Consider the following 21,803-nt stretch of genomic DNA (forward strand, 5'->3'; position numbering starts at 1 on the left):
GGTTGCATAGCGTCACCACAAGAACAATTCTTATTTCTGTGGGGGTTTTCTTTTGAAAAAGAAGTTAAAGTGGGACTGTTTTTTGTTGAACTTTCAATAGAGAGTTATTTTCTCAATTCCCATTTGACTTGCGAAGAACCAGCCGCATGGGTAGCGTGGGCGGGGTCCTATTGCCAGGGACCGGCGAGCATGACGGCAAGACTATATGAGAGTATGGTTAATAGTATAGCTAGTTGCCGAAATTGCATAGGAGCACACGGCGATTGTCGGTGTCAAAACCGGTGAATCTCGGGTAGGGGGTCCCGAACTGTGCGTCTAAAGCGGATGGTAACAGGAGGTAGGGGACACGAAGTTTTACTCAGGTTCGGGCCCTCTTGATGGAGGTAAAACCCTACGTCCTGCTTGATTTATTCTTGATGATATGAGTATTACAAGAGTTGATCTACCACGAGATCGGAAAGGCTAAACCCTAGAAGCTAGCATATGCTATGATTGTCTGTATATATCTATCGACTAGCCTGGCCTCGGTTTATGTAATGCACCAGAGGCCTAGGATAACAAGAGTCCTAGCCGAATACGCCGGTGGGGAGGAGTCCTTGTCTTGATCACCAAGTCTTGTAGAATCTTCCATGTATGCGGCAGTTGTCCGAACTGGCCCATCAGTATACGGCCATGGGGGTCCTCGGCCCAATCCAACAGATCGGGAGATGACGTGGTGAGTACCCCCTAGTCCAGGACACCGTCAGTAGCCCCCTGAACCGGTCTTCAAGTTAGAGACGCTCCTCGATTCTTCCGAACTATTCTTCATCTTCGGTTGTCTGTCTTGAAAACTGGTTCAACAAATCTTCTCATCTTCGATCTTGAGGATCACCGAAATGCATTCGACAAGTTTATACGTCGGGTATCCGAGGAGCCCCTTTAAGTTTCCGGCCTTTATCAATGCCTTGTTATTTTTATGCCACACCTCGGGTTTGAAGTTGTTCCCGGGAGGCAGTGTCCTCTTGCGTCCGAGCTCTAACGCTGGATAGCATTCGAGGTATCTTTTGCAGCCGAGCACTAATGTCGGACTGCTTCCGAGCTCCAACGCCGAAATGTATCCGAGCTCCAACGTCGGACTGTGTCCAAGCTCCAACGCCGGACTATATCCAAGATGTCATAGATCATCTTGGTCCAAAAAAGTTGAAAGAGTTTAGCCGAGCTTAATGCTGGAAATGCCCTCTATGGAGCCAGCCACTAGGGCCCGAGCTTTATGCCGGACTGCTTCCGAGGTGGTGCACCACCCCGACTGTGGGCCGATTTTTTGTCAATATTTTTTATTGGTGCAATTTATTCTCTGCCGAGATATATAGCCAGTAGCCCACAAGGTGTATATCGGTTTAAAACCCGAGATGCACTTGAAGGATGACGTAAGACCGCTGATCCCAGTAGCCGCTGAGACTCAGGTTGATTTGTAAAATCGGCCTGAGGATCAAGTCCTAGCTCGGCAGGATACTTCGGGACACAAAAAGCGGCGTGCTCAGTCCTCGAGACTCAGGTTGGGTGCGGCCGACCAACCTGAGGATCAAAATCTCCTCGGAAACTGTATTGCACTTAAAATTTTCTGCATTGGATAGGCAATGCAGTAGCCCCCGAGACACTGGTCGGGTGGCAACACCAGATCGGGGGATCGATGTGCCCCTTTAATATTTGTAAATAATAAGCCCGAAGCCCAGTAGCCCCCGAGCCTTAATGCGGGCACGGGTGGCCGAATTAAGGATCAATATCCATAGTAAAATCACAAATTATGTGTAATGACTCTATGTATCCAAGTACTTTACGTCATTAATGCTCGGATCCGCATTGTACAAAACTTTGTTGACCGACCATCGGCTTCCACCTCCTCGGCCCGTAGCCGATGAGTGTTTGTCCTACTTTATAAAGCCTTTATGAGGGCAAAGATTTACGACAAACAAGGCAATCTGGCCATACGGTTTTATAAACAAAGGTACGCAAAGAGATATGTTATATTATTGTTTAACATAAAAAATGTCTTTCAAAGAAAATAATCCATCTATCGGTTCCTTTCTTTGGGTTGTCATGCTAAGCATGATCATGAAACCTCAGCTCTAATGTAAGAGCAAAATATCGAGGATTTAGTTTGGGAGACCAGTTAATAGCCCCCGGTAGTGTTCGGCGACAGTCGAGGTCAAGCCGTAAACACTTCGGCCATTGTTATGAATGGCCCGTCATTTAACACTGTCATCGGATTTCTGACCAGTTTACGCTTATTGTGACAGTCACTTTTCGGCTTTCTCCACTGAGGTGCTTAACCATGTGAGCTGGAAGCACAATCGCAGTGGTTCTCCCTTTGCACACCTAGCCGAACAAAGCGGAACATAGGAGGCAAGCGCAGGAGCCGGGCAACCCAACTATTGACCGAAGACACAATTCGAAACCAATGCATATATAGTGAGATCCGAGAATGTTTTTGCCGAATCTATAAAGGTGTCCGGCACTGCACTGCGAGACTTGTGCTGAAAACACACAAATAGTTTTAAACTGCCATAAGCTTGGAAAACCAAAAAACGTCAGTAAAAAACTTGACGTCCGAACAAGATCAAGTGTTCGGTGCCAATCCAAAAATTGGTCTTAGAAAAAAAGAGTGCTTCTGTCATGCTTTAACATTACACATGCGATCTCAAGACTTCAAGCGGGTCAGCCTACGGCTGCAGCCTCCTATCCCGAAGGCGGAGTGCTTCTCGTTAGACCGGTTTAGCGAACTAAACTCGAGCGGTCACTAGAGAGAAAATGGGTTATCTGGCTATTGACCACACACTCACGTCGAAAAAGGAGCGATAGAAAAAGACTTTGCAACGACCAAGAAGAAAACACATTTACTATAAAATAGCTCATATAAATTTTAAGAGCCCCCAAGTGACTTGGGTAAAAGGTTTTATGTATAATGATTGTATGTACCGAAGTACTTATATCATATCTTTGTTCAACCAAACTTTAAACGCGTCTTAACCGACCGTCGACTTCTCCTTCTTCGGTCAATGACCGAAAAGTGTTATGTACTCCACCTATCGAGAATATCGACAGTGTTTCTGATAACCAGGCAACCGGGCCATAAGGCTGTAACAGACAAAGCGTGCTCAGGGAACTTATGCTATATTACAGACGAACTGTAAGAAGCATCTTTGAAGAAAATAGTACCCCCACCGATACCTTTCTTCGGTGCTCATTATTACTATGAGACTTGTGCAATAGATTTTTTGTACTCATGGGTTCCGTTGTGTGCCGACCATGATTGAAAACAATAGGAGCGCTAGCTTTCGGCTTCACCCAGTCTGAGGTCAGAGCTCGAAGGAACCGGTCGTGACAATCGCAGAGGTGCTCCCTTTACTCCCTAGCCGAACAATCGGGAACGTAGGGGTAAGCACAGGAGCCAGGCAACCCAGCTTGCAAATCGCTTAAGTCAATATGGTGCATATTGTGGCGTAATACACGAATAAGGAACGAAGCCGTACAAGTATAATCATATGCAAGAGGAAAAACTTCATAAAGGAAGCCCCCAAATAAACGGAGTATTTGAATATGTGTGTCACAAACAAAGTTTGGACAAGGAAATTTTTACAAGCAACTTTTTTCCAAAAAAGTATAATGCTAGGTCGAGCCGAACACAAGTTAAAAATTAAAACTTTGAGCATGAAAGCGACTTAGCTGGTTAATGTGTTCGACATTGATAACGTGGTCCGAGCTTGATGCGGGACAAGGTTCCATCCCTCAAGCCTGTCCCGAGGTGGCGGAGCGGAGAGGTCGACACGCCGAAGTGGTGACATAGCACGGTCAATGCGGACCGGCAGAATGATGCCGAAGTCCCCGGATCATTTTCCTGTGCACAAAAAATAGTGCAAATCGAAGATAATAGTAATAATAATTGAAAAAATGTTGCATAATAAATAATTTATGCAAAGTGAATAATAAAAGAAATATGGCCTGGCGCCGAAGTCAATGTCGATGCAGGGCGTCGGCGTGATGCGATAAAGGCGTGGCAAAGCCTGAATTCACAGGTCGGTCCGAGTTCCGGATGCGGCATTCGCCGGACTATGTACGGAGACTGACCGAACCACCATGCGACCGTCGTTAATGCGGCCACCATTTGATAGACCTGTGTACATATGATGTACAAGCCAGAGTAATAATTCCTTGGAAAAAATGAACCCAAACAAGCAAAAAATACTGGGATTAATAGCACCTGATTTATTTATTGTAGCGTTCCGAAGGAAGGTGATTCCCAAAATTGGGACTCGATCCGCACACCCATTGCCTGATGGGCGATAAAACGACGGCATGGCAATGCTGTCAAAGGTTGGCTCGCCGAGGCAAAGCCCTCGGTCCAGCTAACGTGACGGAGCTAGTCGGCTAGTGACGCCGAAGTGTCCAGAGTAGGTTGATGAAGAGATGGCGAAACCCCCGATCCAGCCGAGATGTCGAAGCCTCGATGTCAGCTGATGAGTCGAAGTAGGTCGGCGTGATGGACACCGGCTTGAAGAAGCAATAGTGCGGCCCTGCCGATGCAGGTCATGACGTGGTCGATGCCGGCTTGATGAAGCGACCGTGCGACGATGCCGGTATGCCCGCTCCGTGTAATCCGTGGGGCGGCGATGTTGGTGATGATTTATCCTTCACGATCCCGGACTCTTGTTCGGCTTGCCGAGATGATGATCCGAAGAAGTTGAGCTCGGCTCAACAAAGTGACGACGTGTCTAGCGCAGGTCGGCAGCCTTGGAGCAATATTGCCGGACTAGTTTGACACCAGCACGATGATGAAGATGACCTCAGAGGAGGCTTAAAATTTTACGGGCATGTGTTTAAAAACGACGCACAATACCCTAGAAGAGAATTCCTCTAAAAAGGTTGTCCAATATCACGTTCATAAAGAAACATGAATTCGGGTCAGATCCGTATTCGCGCAGAAAATGAATCCTAAAATTGGTCCACTCATCGGAAGGTTCCCGGAGTTTGAACCGTCGGATCGAGCTGAAATTTGGAGGGGTGGTAGATATGAGAATTCCGCAGTAGATGAACGGTTGGATCTTTCAAAGGATCTATGAGCTGGGCTCTGGAGACCACGCCCTAAACTCGTCCAGATTCCCGTCCAGATTTGACAGGGCTCCGGTATATCATAGATTGTCAGAGATTCCTCCATCGGAACTCGAGGAAATTTTGCATGGCTGTTGTAGAAGTAATTCTGCACTATTCCACTGGAGCAATCGTCAAACCGACGCTCGAGGAGGCGGTGGCGGCGGATACAAGTTCGTTGTCTAGAAAAACAGTACGGTCGCCCGAGGGCAATGTTGACGTTGAGCCCCCGGGCTCCCTGGATGATTCCTCCATGATCTTGATAGAGATCAGAGTTGATGTTGATGCAGGCCCTCATCCGAACATGATGATCGGAGGTAGGGCACAGTCCTCGGTCGAGCCAAGGTGACCAGGCGAGCCGGTGATGAAGATGTCGACGTCGCAGTTAATCCGCAGACGAGCCATCGATCCCTTTGTCGATCACACAGCGGAACTCTCAATGAAAGCACCAATGTCGGTGTCAAAACCGGCGGATCTCGGGTAGGGGGTCCCGAACTGTGCTTCTAAGGCGGATCTTAATAGGAGGCAGGGGACATGAAGTTTTACCCAGGTTCGGGACCTCTTGATGGAGGTAAAACCCTACATCCTGCTTGATTTATTCTTGATGATATGAGTATTACAAGAGTTGATCTACCACGAGATCGGAAAGGCTAAACCCTAGAAGCTAGCCTATGGTATGATTGTCTGTATATATCTATCGACTAGTCTGGCCTCGGTTTATATAATGCACCAGAGGCCTAGGATAACAAGAGTCCTAGCCGAATACGCCGGTGGGGAGGAGTCCTTGTATTGATCACCAAGTCTTGTAAAATCTTCCATGTATGCGGCAGTTGTCCGAACTGGCCCATGAGTATACGGCCATGGGGGTCCTCGGCCCACCCCAACAGATCGGGAGATGACGTGGTGAGTACCCCCTAGTCCAGGACACCGTCAGCGACGCTGCCCACTCGAGTCATATCTGTTCATGTGTCTTGGGATCCTCAACCACTATATTAACCACACTGTACTGCAAACTTTATCATCTCGTATTCTCATTTGCTTTGGCGTATATCAGTCTTTAATTCCACACGGTTCTGTTCCCACTGGTCAGAAGTTCTGTCATGTGTAGCAGCCAGAGCCTATCCACCTCAATGAACAATGGCCAACTACATCTATTCAATGCATCTGGTCCCCATCCTCCCACCTATCTCATCCCTTCTCCCCGGACGCCTTGTTCTTTCCCATTGGCTTCTTAATCCTCACCAAGTGTTCGTGATGTTCTTCTTCATCTCGCACCTTTTATGTTTCTTTCTCTTCTCGCTCTTGTTCTACTTGTTCAGGAACGTGGATGTTGAAAGAAATCCAAAAGAACTTGGAAAACAGCGAACAAATACGAGTAATCGCGTGAAGACAACCTGGATGGAAGACAACCTGTGATGGCAAACTTGAGTAATTGCGTGAAGCGCTTTCCCAAACCCTAATTCTCCCTCTTCCGGTGTAGAATCACAAGGGCGAGAGGTTCCGGAGACCCGCTCGCCAATGCTCACCGACATTCACCATGGAGTAGATTACAGTGGCAGCGCAAGTTGCAAGATGAGGCAAAACCCTCGTTTTTTCCGGTGTGTCTTTGGTCGTGGATGGTAAGTCGTATATATAGGAGAACCGACCCTATATCGGGTCGCGATCATGATCTCAAAATGGCTTGGTTTACAAATCGTAAACTTACCGAACAAGAAAACAATGAACTTGTCGGTTAAGACATCAAAAAATAAAATGGCAAAAGGAATCCGTGATCCTAAAATTGGCTGTCAAAACATCAAAAAAATAAAATGGCAAAAGTAATCCGCGCTCCTGCAAGTCTATGGACTGGATTTCGGTGGACCATTCACACGCATGTCACACGCCCGCGCCCTGCACCCTGGCCCTAGCCTAGGCCAGGCAAGGCAAGCGCACGCGTGTGGTGTTCTCTTGCCATCCTCATACCCATCACTTAGTGGAGACGCGGAAGACTCCACTATTTAGGTTGGTCTCACACCTCCTCCACTTTCGGGGTGCGACTAAAGATTACGCCTCCACTCACCATTTACACATGGCCCTTTTGAGATTTACATTAGAAATTTCAGAAATTCTTCATGGGCCAAGCCCATTTATTAACTCGTTACAAACTGGTCATTGGAAGAAACATGACCATAGTACTCACTGAACTTTCTTTTTTACACAGTATAATTGAAGTCGCTCACATACACGAGCATACCCTCTCCAAACTTATTCGCATTGGAATCCTAATTCAGATCTTCATGGAGTCGATGGCTAGTTTCCCTGTTGCATAAGTGTCAAAGAATTTCGCTAGGTAGTCCTTGCTCTTCATCTTCCCGTACCGTCTAGGTCTCTTGTCATCCACCAGCTCTGGAACCGGCTCAATCTCCGCCTCTGGGTCCAACGTGTAGAACATCACCAACGACAAGCGCTCTTTCTCCGCATTGGTCACGACCCTATGCACTAGGCTTTTGAACAACCCGTTGCTCACTACCTGCATACATGCACTAGGATGAAACAGAGAGATGCATATATATCTTAGCTTGACAATGTACAAGACGGGATCATACAAAGTTACAAACTATATAGCCAACTACCAACAGACACAATAAAGTTACCTCCATTACATCCCCTATGTTCACAACCAATGCGTTTGGGACGATGGGCACGTTGTACCATATGTCATTCTTCTGGAGCTGGAGCCCGCTAACATCATCATCAATGAAGTTGACCGTGATCATCGAAGCATCGGTATGGGGCTTAAGGCCCAAGACATGGTCCGGCTTGGGGCACCGAGGGTAGTAGTTGATTATAGCTTGGGTTAAGGACTTCTCACCGAGCATGGTTGTCAAGTATTCCTCCTGTAAATTGAGAAGCTTGGCTAGGTTTTGCAGCATAAGGTTTGCCACCAGTCTGCATCGGACCGTGTACTCGCATAGAATGTCTCTGCGCAACACAATATACTATGGATGATAAGAGAAATGTATTGAATCGGTTACTCGTCAGTTTAGGGTTTTTATCATGGATTGCAATTTGAAAATATACTCATCAATCTATATTGATATGTAATGACCTGGCGTCTTTTTTATTGTTCAACTTGTAAGAAAAACTCAAAAGTTGATAATAAAGCAAGGACATATTTGACCATTGTCTCATAGGCATGCTTAGTCACATCGAGACAGAGAAGATAATTTCTCAGCCATATTACTTCTTGAAATGCAGCCAATGGGGTCCCGGCACAGTCCGAATCGAAGTTCATTCATTGGAGTAGTGCCAAGCAAGAAAGTGCTTAGAGGCCCAAAATACTTCTAGAAAGATCAGATAGTAAGACGAGTTGTAATTGGGCGAGTTGCGGAGCTACTTTTTCCTTCTTTCATTACATCTGTCCTTGTATGCTTGGGTGAAGTCATAAGCGGATTATTGCCGTTTACATGCATAACTGGTTGTATAGGTTTCATGACAAGTCTAAGATTTATTATGACATTATACTAGAATCTTGATATTCTGTATGCATAAGTGTATTAAATAAAGATTAAAAGATCTAGCAGCACGTTTTTTGGAAGGATATGTATTTCTGAATTAATGAAGATATGTAGTATATGTTGATTCCAGTGGAAACCTAAAAATGAAACTACTTACGCTGTTTTTCGGTGAATCTCAATGCCAACAGGTCGGAGTTTCCAACTCCACTGAACAGATCATGGCAAAAACCTAGAGGGCACGGACCTGAAAGAAGGTGGCTGCGTTGGCCACAGTGCATAGGCTCTCTCCGACTCGGGTTCCACCAGGAGGCTGAGCCGGTCGTTCCAGTCAAGGACCTGATGTTCCACGACGACCATGTCGTTGCCGTACCCATCCGAGCTCATCTTCTCACCGTCGACAATGTTCGAGTACTTCTGTTTCTCTTCTAGCGGGAGCTTGAAGAACTCCCTCACAGCCTTCGTCACCTCGGCAAGAAAACCAGGCTCCATTCCATGTCCAACGGCCTGGAGAAAGATCGAAATGACCACTTCATCACATCACACGACGACAAGAAAACCGAAAGAAGTTTGAGAATAAATTTACCAGGAAGAGGTCCCAGTTCTGCAAGGCGGACTGCAGCTTGGCGAGCTCGTCGGCGCTGTTGGCGGACAGCCGGCTGAGGTCGACGACGGGGATGGGCTCGGGTATCTCCGAGACCGCCGCCGCGGCCGGACGGTCTTGCTCGGGGACCACGTACTGGCCCGGCGGCTCCTGCACGCCGCCGGCCACCAGCTCCTGCACGATCGGGGGCACCTCGCGTATCTTGAATTGTTGGCCGTATGACATGGTTGGCTGCTTGGTTTTGGTTGGTTGTTACTGCTGCTAGTGCTGAGCTCCCGCTTTGGCAGTTTCTCTTCTCCTGGGCGCAGCGCAGCGGGCTTGAAGCTCGGCTTTGTCTGTTGGACGATCATGCGCGTAGCATTCAGCGGACGACGGCCGCAGTTGGACGCGCGGGCAAGATTTTTTTTTTCGAAAAAGAGGAATTCCCCGACCTCTATATCAGAAAGATGCATATGGCCATGAATGCGTGTCCCCGGACGCACGGCTACAGCGGCACCGCCTGGACGGGCGTGGAGCTGGAGATCATGCAGATGCAGACATGCAGTGACGTGAGAGATTGGTGGCCATTTGAACCAAAACCAAAAACGGTGGTGCTCGAGCTAGCGGTCGACGTTTCCCTCCCGGGTCTGGCACGTGCCGCCTCCCTCCCTGCGTGGTTAGACGACACGTATCCTTTGTGTCACCGAGCTCACGTGCATCTGGATGGATGAACGGTAAGTTCGAAAACAATAGAAAAAAAATGCTTAGCAACAACATGTTTGGGTGTCCTATAGCTGCGTGTAAAATGTGGCCGTATGCATCGCCTAGATGCAGAGACCGAGGGTCATTCTCCTTTTCTAAAAAAAAATAGCTGCGTGTGAAATTTCGTGAGGAAATAATAGCTTTTGTATGCAAGATCGGAGCTCCAAAAAGCTTCAAATTAGAGCAGCGAATTTTGACGGACCATCATGAATGTCAAATCTTGTTAGTCTTTTTGCTACATTAATTATTTGAATTGATTGCAATTTTTTGTTGGTAATTTTGACAGGCCGCTTGGTTGGCTGGTACGGTACATGTGAGCTCAGGAGCAAGATTCTGATGGCCAGATTGTGGCTGTCAGGGCAGGGCGCGCCTTCAATGTGTCTGGTCCATTTGCTGCTGATTTCTCCAAGGAAGCACAGGATATTGGGGAGGCCAAACTTTGGTTCACTATGTGTGACTTTCTTCATTGTAAGCGTGATGCAAACATGCCTGCGCCACTACCTAGCGCAACTAGGTTCATCACTCCCTGATGGAGAGGATCTTGTCTTAGATGATGATGTTTCAGCTATTGTAGCTAATGTTGTATTGGCCGATGAAGCCCAGAATGTTTCGTAATAAAGCTTTGTGCTTGCCCTAAGAAAAATAGGAAAACACTCTCACCCTCTTCGTTGTCAAGTTGTCAAGTTGCCAAACCCTTTATCCGTAGTAAGCCTTATCTTTTAATCAGTGCAGCGTTGTTCTGAAAAATTGCCTTGGATACTCTCACCCTCATTATTGTTACAAGTTGCCAAAACGCTCTCATTGTGTCGGTAGACCACCTAGCGAGGTTGTAAGCCTTTAGAGCATCTATAACAGGCGTCCAAAAAGAGCTTTGCACACTAAAATTTTGTTTTTTTGGCGCCGAATAGTTCCAGCAGATGCTGTAGCGCTAAAAGATTTAGGACGCGCGCTGAAAAACGCTATCGCGCAGCATATTTTGGACTCCGGATTGCGCGCGCTTCACAATTTGCACTGTCTACTTTTGGGGCACGTGTTTTTGGGCATCTGGTAGTGACGCGCTAAAACTTTTATTGGGCGCGAAATTTTTGTTACGGCCGTTGGAGATGCTCTTAGATCACTTTCCTTTTTACGCACGAAAACTTTTAATCAAGTCATGAAACATCAAGATGGTATAAAGAACACCAGAGGTAAAAGAAATTATATTCGGGTTCATAGACCACCTAGCGACGACTATAAGCGCTGTAGCGAGCCGAAGGCGCACTGCCGTCACTGCCCCTCCTTCACTAGAGCCGGGCAAACCTTGTTGTTGACAATCAGAAAGTCATCGTGCTAAGACCCCATACGACCAGTGCTGCAGAACAGCAACCGTTCTCGATGATGAGAAGCGTAAATCGAAAACATTCAACATGTAAATACATGAATATAGACGAACGAAAACCAGAACCAACCGGATCAATCAAAGATAAACACAGAACAAATTCCGCAAGATCCGCTGGAGACACGCCTCCACACACCCTCCAATGACGCTAGACACGCCATCAGAATGGGGCTGGGCGGGGAGAACCTTACTCCATCTTCAGGGTGTCGCCACCGCCTTACTTTCTAGGACACAAACCCTAGTCAAACTCAAAAAAAAACACCTAAAAATGAAGCCCCCCTTATCAGCAGGGGCTGGGATATACCGTGCCTCCATGGGCCTAATGCCACTAGAGTCTGGAGACAAGGTAGATAGGCGGGGGCGGTGACGGTGACGGGAGGCAGAGGAAACTCTATCGCCTGTATGCAATAGCTTATGTTATTTTGAAGTCACCTTTTAGACTACATTCATGCTGACAAAGGATGGATATTAGCAAGATTCTTATCATTGGCGCAGCATTGTTTAAAAAAATATCTTTGATACTCCCAGCTTGCGTTAATCTTACAAAAAAATTATCATGTCTGAGTTTGGTCACATCCATTGAATTGTTTTCGTAGGATGCAACTATGCAGGTGAGCCATGACATTCCTTTGCATGCAAAGTTTGTTATATTGTTCCCTCAAAAAAGAAGTTTGTTATATTGTTTTTTATTTTGAAAGATCCAGCAAATTACTAGGTTCAATTAGTAGAAAGCAGTGGAACAACAATATGGGGAGGATCCAAAGATCAAAGAAATAGGAGAAAAACGACAACTCTACTAGATGCAAAACAACACTACGCTTACATGGTGGATCGCCCTCCACCCACAAAAGGGCAACGCAGCTCCGACTCCGGCTAAGAACTACAGAGAAACTAGACGAGGCTGGCATCACGGGAGATTGCCGAACGGGCCACCTATCGCCAGTCATCGTACGCCATCGGGCCCCCGCACCGCAGCTTCGACTTCATAGCAACAGGCGGCCAAGGCAAACTCACGGACACACTGAAGAAAAGCCGACTACCATAACCACAATATATGGTTGAAAACATTGAGAGAGTTAGGTTAGAAATTTCAAAAAAAAAATCAAAACTTTTAGACATTGATTCACATGACTCAAAACACAGGGACGGGAAAAACACATGATTGAGTAGCATGTCCTTTTCAATTCCGTAGGCTTATGAGCGCCTGATATCATAGGAAAAACAAAGGATGCAATATCAAGGCCTAGTGGAGACCTTGAAGAAGTTGAGACTATTCAAAAAGGACACAAATTTGGATTGGGGAACGCCTGAAATATGGACTTCTCTCAATTTTTATTCTCTTGATATTAATATTAATATATTACTCTCTTGTTGAAAATATGGTGTGTAGTACAGTTATTGGATTCTACCCCCTTCGTTCCTAAATAGAAGTCTTTTTAGAGATTCCAATAAGGGACCACATACGGAGCAAAATGAGTGAATCTACACTCTAAAATATATCTATATACATCTGTATATAATCATAGTGAAATCTCTAAAAGGATTTATATTTAGGAACGGAGGGGGTATTAGGGTATATGAGGTGAAATTAGATTGGAATAATTTTTAGTCATGAGTATTATGGACATATTAAGGAAGTTGATAATAGTAATCTTATATTGTTATGATTACCAAAAGCAGTAACTAAATATATGCCTTTAGAAAGTAAGTTTACAAATATGCCCGGTTTTGAAAGTTGGGAGATGTCCATATTTCAATCCTGAGTTGACACAAATGTCTAAGAAACAACTCTAAACTTTATTACATTCTAAATTACAACCGTCAACTTTCAAAACCGAGCAACTTTCAACCCTGTCTCCCCTCAAACCGGTTTCTGGTCAGTTTTACTGGTCTTGATCAGTTGACCCTTCCAGTCAGTGTCCATATCAGCTGGCAAGTTGACCAAAACAGGGGTTGAACGTCTATTGTCTTTGTATTTTTTTTAATATATGTTTGGCAAAAAAAACTTGAAACTTTCTCTGAATGATCAGCATGGTAGTGTTCGTTTTAGAAGAAAAAAAAATCAATTTTTTTGGACACTTTAATTTTTTCTTCAAAATTTGACAAAAAAAGGTTTTGAATACGTATTTTTATTGTTTTATTTGTTTGGACAAAGAGTTCGCAACTTTCGGAGAATGGTCAGTGTGGTAGTGTTCATTTTAGAGAAAAAAATCCATTTTTTCTAGACACTTTCAATTTTTTGTTCGACCAAAAAAGGTTCTGAATACCTATTTTCATTATTTTATTTGTTTGGACAAAAAAGTTCGAAACTCGATGAGATCAGTTGCCTCGTTATATTTGCGTGTGTTCGTGCAAATTGCTGGGATATATAGAGAGATGTCACGTTCGCGCTAGTTTTGTTCATCCCCATCTTGCTCGCGTACATGCGTGCAACATTTTTCTTAGCTTGCCGTATGAAGATCACGGTGCAGTCATCCAAGTCCATCAAGCCTGACTATGGCGGCCACCGCCCGGTGGCTCCTCCGTTCACGACGAACGTCGTCCCGCTCTCAGTGTTCGACAAGGCCAACTTGGACACGCAGGTCTCCGTCATCTACGCCTTCCACCCGCCGGCCCCGCCCAACGGCGTCCTCGAGGCCGGGCTCGCCAGGGCCCTCGTCGAGTACCGCGAGTTCGCCGGGCGTCTCGCCCGGGACGCCGACGGCAGCCGCCGCGCCATCCTCCTCAACGACGCCGGCGCGCGGTTCGTCGAGGCGACGGCCGGCGTGGCGCTCGGCAGCGTCATGCCGCTGCGGCCCACTCGCGCGGCGCTGAGCCTGCACCCGAGCGGCGGCGACGAGCTGATGCTGGTCCAGGCCACGCGGTTCGCGTGCGGGTCGCTCGTCGTCGGCCTGACCGTGCACCACACCGTCGCCGACGGCCGCGGGTTCTGCAACTTCATCCTCGCGTGGGGCCAGGCCACGCGCGGCGCCCCCGTCGACCCCGCCCCGGTGCACGACCGGACGTCGTTCTTCCCGCCGCGCAGCCCGCCTAAGATCGAGCACGAGCACCGCCGCGCCGAGTTCAAGCCATACGACGCCCGCAAGGACGACGACGCCGGCGGTGGCGGCGGCGAGGAGGAGGAGGTGGTGGTAGAGAGGGTGCACTTCAGCGCGGAGCGCATCGCGAAGCTGAAGGCGCAGGCGTCGTCGGCCGGGGCGCGGCACAGCACGAGCACGGTGCAGTGCGTGCTGGCGCATCTGTGGCGGTGCGTGACGCGGGCGCGCGGGTTCGACGGGGGCGACGCCACCGCCCTGCTCATCGGAGTGGACGGGCGAAGGCGGATGAGGCCGCCGGTGCCGGACGGGTACACCGGCAACGTGGTGCTCTGGGCGCGGCCGACGGCCACCGCGCGAGAGCTCGTGGACATGCCGCTGCGCCACGCGGCGGAGCTCATCGGCCGGGCGGTTGCGCGGGTCGACGACACCTACTACAGATCCTTCATCGACTTCGCCTGCTCCGGGGCCGTGGAGGAGGAGCGGCTGGTGCCGACGGCCGACGCGGCGGACATGGTGCTGAGCCCGAACGTCGAGGTGAACAGCTGGGTGCGGCTGCCGTTCTATGACCTGGACCTGGGGGGTGGCCGGCCCTTCCTCTTCATGCCCAGCTACGTGCCGGTGGAGGGCGTGGCCTTCCTCGTGGCGTCTTCCGCCGGCAGCGGCAGCGTGGACGCCTACGTTTCCCTCTTCCGCCGCGACATGGATGCCTTCAGGAACTGCTGCACATCCGGCCTCTCAAAACTCTAGATTTTTACCACTCTTCTTTCCGCAAGTTTCTAGTCTTGTTTGATCAAGAACCAATCTATCTATGATAACAAATGTTGCTCAAATGGCGCGAACAAAAACAAAAATTCGACAAAATGGTAGTACATCCTTTTATTGCCTATCCAGCAAGAACGCTGAAACAAATAACATATGTTTGGTGACAAGAGTAGCCTATAGAGAATTATACAACTACAACCAACCAAGCTTGTAATATCATGTGGCTTTGCATCCAAACACAACGCGGCAGTTGTGGCAGTGCCATGTCGATACATTTCAGTAGATACAGTATATCCAACATGGGATGGATAGGAAAAAGAATAGTGATAAAAATTATACCCCCCCAACAAAAGAAATCATACATAAGGGAAACCCAGGTGAGCAAAATCCGAAAGCCTGCTAAACTGTTTTCTCAAACCCTCGCTGTTCGATCCACCGCTGTGTAATCTCACCTGTACCCGCCGTATGGCTGCTGGCCGCCATATCCAGCACCCATCTGGTTGTACCCGGCGCCAGGCATGCCGCCGGGAGCCATCCCCATCTGAGGAGGCCGCATCATCCCCGGGTTCATGCCCATCCCCATCCCCATTCCCATCTGTTGTTGGTTCATCCCCATTCCCATTCCCATCTGTTGTTGGTTCATCCCCATGCCCATTCCCATGGGTTGTTGGTTCATCCCCATCGGTTGCTGGTTCATCCCCATCCCCACTCCCATGGGTTGTTGGTTCATTCCCATTCCCATTCCCATCCCCATTGGCCGGTTCATTCCCATTCCGCCACCATAACCAGCACCACCAATACCGACACCCCGCCCCGCACCCATTGGGTTGGAAGGAGGTGCAACGGCACTCGCACCAGCTCGGCCAATGCCAGAGCCAGAGCCCATGGCCTTGCCCATGGTGATCGTAGATACTACAGGTGCTTGAGAGATCTTCTTGTCTTGTCTTTTATCCTTGCGGTTGATTGAATCGAAGTCCACTCCAATATCTGCGTGTGGATTGGTTTTTGCTGTAAAAAAACAACATACAATTAGGTCAAAACACACAAAAACAGAATGAGGACATTGCAGGCGCATAGACAAAAGCCACTTACCACCAGAAATGTTGAAATCAACGAGACCCCGGGTCAATGTATCAGACCAAACTGTAGATTTGGGCTCAAATTTCTTCACTGGCTGGGTCTGACTAACTTGCAAAGCTGAAATTAGTGTTTCTGGGGGAGCTGATAAACTTGACTGCAGAGGAGTGCTGGCACCAGATGGCACTGAATTTGGGGCACCAAAAGGCTGAGATGCCCCTCGAGATATTGATGGTGCCTGTGGTGCTGGTGCAGCAGTTTGTGGGAGGAAGCTTTGCTGAGATGCGTGTTGAGGTGGGAGATGAGAAGACTGTGGAGGAACATAGGATGGTGGTGCTCCATTCTGTGAAGCCGGTTGCATATAAAAGTTTGATGGGCCTGATGGTAGATTTGGAGCTGCATGTTGAGGTGGCTGTGGAGGAGCAAATGATGGTGCAGCATGTTGAGGTGGCTGTGGAGGAGCAAATGATGGTGCAGCATGTTGAGGTGGCTGTGGAGGAGCAAATGATGGCGCAGCAGCCTGAGAAAATGATGATGGGTTCATGGCTGCAGGATATGCTTGTGGCTGAGCAAACATGGGAGCAGCATGAGTATTGGGTGCCACTGCTTGAGGAGCATGAGTAATAGGCTGAGATGCCTGGGAGGGAACATAAGCTGGGGGTGCCTGTTGGGACGGATTTGCATGTGAAACCCCCGAAGGTAAGGAGGTGGTGCTTCCGAAAATATCCTGTTGCCCAGGTGCAGCATTGGATGCAAAACTGAGACCGCCGAGAGTATCTTCAAAACCAAAGCTAGTGGATGAAGCAGGCTGGAAAGGATTTACATCTGCACCAGGTCCTGTGGCCTGGAATGAACCAGCAGGGGTCGCATTTGTCTGAGAAGCTGCATGATTCTCTTCTTGAACTGCCTTGAAAGGAGTAGGATCTCCAAAAGGATTTGAAGCATCAATTGCCTACAATATTTAAATACAAGAGAAAAGGCTGAATCTCTGCTTGCGTGGGCTATAATGACCATATTAAAACAGAACACAACAGTCATTCCATCACAAAAGGAAGTCACTTCACGTTTAATTCAGAAAAGTTATACTGACCGAAATTTAGCCAACATTACTCCAGATGCACAAAGGATAAATACATTTTAACAACTATGCTAAGTAATATTTTTACCTTACTAGTGCTCAACTTATCCAGTATGTCAAATTTCAAGGAATTGTAAGGCAGTTTAAATTACTTTAAGTAAACTAGTGACACTAGAATTTAAGAAGCAGTCCGGTGTAAATTGTATCTTCTCCCCATTATCATCAGCGCTAATTTATGCAAATGGCAGTAAGTTCTACAGATTCATACCTCACTGAATCCATTAGAAGCAGGTGGCATGCCCATAAAACTATCCGTTTCAAAACCTGAACTTGCTGATGGCTCGACACTTGGGACGTCAGTCGGCTGAGGCACAGAAACCAAAGCCAGGGCGCCAATAGGATCTGACCCAAACAAATCCATCTCAAAGCTATTCATTATCGGTGAGGTATTCACCGGAGGTGAAGCATCTGAAAGGATAGACATAAGAAAGAAATTAGTATTTAGTAATCATCAAAAGAAATTTATAACAGCAACATGCCAGTTAGTCAAAATTCTTCCATGCAACTGTTCTTCTTGTACAGTTTATAAAGAAATAGAACAAAAAAACATTGCTATTTTCCATAACTTTGGTTTAGTCATGAGCAATGACTGCTAAAAGAGTACAAACTATACCTGGTACTGATCCACGTGGATCAAACTCATCAAAACCATTCGGTTCAACAGGCGCAGGTGGTTGTGCAGCAGGAGCAGGTGGTTGTGCAGCTACAACCTCGACAGGCTTATCATGAACACCATTCACCTGCCCTGGGGCTGGGGGAAAGCTTGTTCTAGGAACAGATGGAGAAGACACCTTTGGTGCAACAGCAGGCACACTCCCTCCATTTCTGAAATGGATGGATGGCTCAGATTCCCGATGTCATTATTCTATCTACAGATTATAAATTGTAGGATAGAATCATCACCTTTCATCATGATGATTGTCCTGGGTATCTCCTGTGACATCTTCGTAGTTTGGTGGTGAAGCAATCTGCTGGTTAGAAGCCTTCCGCTCAATAGGCCTGTTAAAGCAGGTAGAACTTAAGACAGCTAGCTCCGGAAGGACAAGCTAAAAGGTAAGAACTCAACAACACTACATTTTTACCTCTCATCCTGAGTAGGCGCATCAGCGTTGCTGCCACGACCACTGTAACAGAAACAGGAGGATGTTTAACATAAATGGCAATATATTAGTAATACACAAAAACAATCTTGAAAATCATCTGTTGACCCTCCTATAATCAGCGCTTAAGAATGTTAGATCGAAACAAGCGATGAAACGGACCGGGATGAATAAGCCTCCTCATCCCCGTAGCTCCTGCGGCCTGATCCTTCTGCATACTCAGGGTTGCTATTACTTCCTCTGTATTCATCTTCCCTGTTGCGTTCATTAGAATCCCTAGAATAACGATCTCCATCCCTATTGGGGGTATCTCCAGCGCCACTGTATCTGTCATCATCTCTATACCCATCTCGTTCCCTCCCATAGCCATTCCTGTTATCATATCTACCTCCTTCGTAGCGATCACGGTCATTGTCATATCCACCAGGACTCCTGTGTGGTCCACTCGTGGCAAATGCACTCCGATACCTATAAAGGAACGCAGAAAACTAATCAGCACAAGAAACATGTCTACGACACAGTGTGTGCCGATCAGATATTTGAAGCAAACATAGTACAAAGTTACACTCACTTGTCCCTGGTAGCAAGTGCTTTCTGCCTAACTTCCAGTATCCTTTCCTTATCATTAACTAAACTAACGAGGCTCTGGGATTTCCGTCGTACATTGCTACCTTGATCTCTCCCACTAGAATCGATATACTGGAAATCAGCTAGTGCCTGCAATTCCGATTATATTTTTTAGAGCATCAAGCAAGCATGATGAGGAACATAAGATGAGATGCCTGTGTGGCTCTTGAAGCAGGAAGTAGAGGATTGATAGCATTACCGATATCTGATAAGAATGCTCCCTTATGTCATCAATAACTCGCTCGGTTCCATGTGCTACCAGGTAATCCAGGACAATCAATCCCTACAAAAGAGCAAAACACAGCATCAGATTAAACTGTCCAACGCATTATCAAGATTAGTTTCCCCATCCACTCGCGTTTGTAGAGAAGAGCATACCTTGTACACATGCCGCCAATTTTTACCAGTATCGCTGACCCTCTTCCACACGATATTCATTATCATCTGATACTCATGACTGCAAACACGATAAGCACATTAGAAGCAAGAAAACAGGGCCCTGTCCGGCAAAGCGGCAACCGGATAGCAGAAGGCGTACTAGTTATGTGTTGCTTGGGCGATCTCCGCCAGGAGGGATCCATGGGGGCCCCACGGCTCGTTGCTTGTGGCGTCGAGAATCTGTTTCAGGTCAGTTTGCGTGGAACGGATTAATACAAGAGCAGTCTCATCTTAAGATTATGCTTCGTAGCAACTGGATGTATGCAGTGAGCAATCAGGCGAATTTGGCAACAGCATGCTTAAGGCATGCTTGTGCTTTTGTGCATGAAAGAGGGCCTGGGATCTCCTCACCTTCTGTTCCGTGCCAGGCACCTTGAGGACCTTTTTATTCACCCCGCGTTTCCTGCAAGGAGAAAGACAGGAACGAATAAATACTATTATTGGCAAACGAACAACTCTCGCTCGAATGAACAGACAGATGGCATGGAGGTCACGTACAGGTCCCGGACCGTCTGGTCGAACACTTTCTTCATGGCGCCCTTCCGAATCTAGCTAGCCCCCTGCGCGCACCCGGGTGTCAGCCTCCCCTCCTCCTGCTCCTCCTCCTCCTCCTCCTCGGTAGGAGACCTGCACAATCCATTGCTGGTGAGATCCAAGCTGCCACCTACCGCTACCATTTCAACTCCGATTGTACAGGCTTAGCATCGCCGAGAAGCAAGCTCAAAAGAACAAACGATCCTAACAGCCAAACAGAGTAGGCAGAATCCGGCACGAAAAGCGGGCGCGGCTCCAACAGCAGGAACGGGCAGGAGATCCGCGTGAATTCGAAAACCCGCCGCGGCGTGCGTGCGTGCGTCCGTACGGCGCGCCCGCCCCAGATCTAGCGGGCGCCGCCGACAGAGCCCCGGTCCCCCGGCAGGAGATCCGGTCATTCCCCGGCCCCGAGCGGCAGCAAGCGCGGATCCGGCGGGCCATCGCAGGCAGCAGCAGCAGCGATAGGAGCTCGGGACGTGCGCGGGACGAACCTGGGTGAGGAGGCGGGACGAGCGGCGGCGGATCGGACTGCCGCTGGTCGACCCGCCGGCAGGCGCGGCTGGCGGGCGTCGGCGGGGGAAGCTGCGAGTCAAAGGGGATTCCACGCGCGGGCGCGAGGCGGAAGGGAGGGAGCGAGGAATGGGGGGCGGGCGGGGGCGCTTTCCTCTCGTCTCGTCTCGTCTCCCTGAGTTGTCGCTGGCTGGCTACGGAGGGTAGGCGGGTGCGAGGGAGGGGAGGGAGAACAATAATCTCGTTTCTTTTGTGCTGCTTCCCTTTCCTTTCCCCTTTGCTGCTGGCTGCTCTGCTGGTGCTCGGCTAATTAAGCATTTTTTTGGGGGGTTTAGTTCAAACAATGGGTGAACCAGCCAGCGGGTTGGCGACGCCGACGCGTGATCAGTTGCGCGCTTCTCTTCTAACAAAAAAAATCTAATCTGGTGTCCGTAGAAATAGCATTTTTCTCTCTGTCTCGTGTCCGTAGTCGGGACCTGCGAAAGAGAAAGGACAGGCACGCAGAAAATGGGTGTGTATACTTTCTCAGAAAAATATTACTGCATTCCATAATTCGGATCTTATATACATACCGTATTTATTAGAATCTGATAACGCCGCAACAGTCAGAATTTGAGCATGTCAAATCGAGCGTTTTCTACGACAAGTTTAGTTGGCAAGTATGGTAACTTCGTGATTCAGTTTATTTTCCAAAGAAAATCTCCATGTGCGCCAGCTGATTTTACCATCTTTGTTTCACTACAATTGTCATCGTAAAACGTTCAATTTATCATGTGCACGTGCCTGACGTCAGGTACTCGGCATTTCCGATTTACTAAATTGTGTAAATCGACCCGCCATGTAAGACGGTGCCATGGTGTCATCATGTACTACTAACGAATCGCAAAGCAGAAGAAAAAAAAACAGTACCAGAAGTTTCTCTCATTTTTTTAGGGACGTGCCAGAAGTTTCACGAGTATAGGAGTACTACCTTCTCGGTAACAAACAAACTACCACAGGTTTAGGCCAACTTCATCGCGCGACCCCAAACGGACGTCCATTTTATCCGGATTCAGAGCGTTTGGCTAGCGATTTGGGGTTGTGTCCGGGCGTGTCCTGGGATGCGGTGGTCGTGCGCCCATCGCGCGGACGCATCCTTTTGCCCTATCCTGTCCGTCAGGGCCAAAAATGCTCAAATTTTTATCAAAACTAGTTTACAACCCAAATATTTGTCTGAAAATTAAAATAGTTTTACAACC

At 47.9% G+C, this 21,803-nt stretch overlaps 3 protein-coding genes across 3 annotated transcripts; 1 reads left to right on the plus strand and 2 right to left on the minus strand.

Moving 5' to 3' along the window:
- Window positions 1-7,186: 7,186 nt before the first annotated feature.
- LOC125512930 (protein SRG1-like) lies at window positions 7,187-9,619 on the minus strand. The gene is made up of 4 exons (XM_048677996.1): window positions 9,205-9,619; window positions 8,866-9,125; window positions 7,758-8,085; window positions 7,187-7,633 (listed from the first exon to the last, which is right to left on the minus strand). The coding sequence occupies exons 1-4, from the start codon at window positions 9,445-9,447 to the stop codon at window positions 7,391-7,393; spliced, it is 1,074 nt and encodes a 357-aa protein (XP_048533953.1). The 5' UTR covers window positions 9,448-9,619; the 3' UTR covers window positions 7,187-7,390.
- Window positions 9,620-13,699: 4,080 nt separating this feature from the next.
- Window positions 13,700-15,459, plus strand: LOC125515296 (agmatine coumaroyltransferase-2-like). The gene has a single exon (XM_048680741.1). It carries the CDS (start codon window positions 13,765-13,767, stop codon window positions 15,124-15,126), a length of 1,362 nt encoding a protein of 453 aa, XP_048536698.1. The 5' UTR covers window positions 13,700-13,764; the 3' UTR covers window positions 15,127-15,459.
- On the minus strand, window positions 15,231-20,808 carry LOC125515295 (clathrin interactor EPSIN 2-like). The gene is made up of 14 exons (XM_048680740.1): window positions 20,547-20,808; window positions 20,020-20,148; window positions 19,873-19,924; window positions 19,622-19,701; window positions 19,462-19,540; window positions 19,283-19,366; window positions 19,028-19,173; window positions 18,619-18,924; window positions 18,439-18,480; window positions 18,260-18,355; window positions 17,970-18,181; window positions 17,565-17,764; window positions 16,234-17,170; window positions 15,231-16,149 (listed from the first exon to the last, which is right to left on the minus strand). Exons 2-14 carry the CDS (start codon window positions 20,052-20,054, stop codon window positions 15,590-15,592), a joined length of 2,829 nt encoding a protein of 942 aa, XP_048536697.1. The 5' UTR covers window positions 20,055-20,148; window positions 20,547-20,808; the 3' UTR covers window positions 15,231-15,589.
- Between the last annotated feature and the right edge of the window lie 995 nt (window positions 20,809-21,803).

Source organism: Triticum urartu, chromosome 6 (assembly GCF_003073215.2).
Source record: "Triticum urartu cultivar G1812 chromosome 6, Tu2.1, whole genome shotgun sequence".
Lineage (NCBI taxonomy): Eukaryota > Viridiplantae > Streptophyta > Magnoliopsida > Poales > Poaceae > Triticum > Triticum urartu.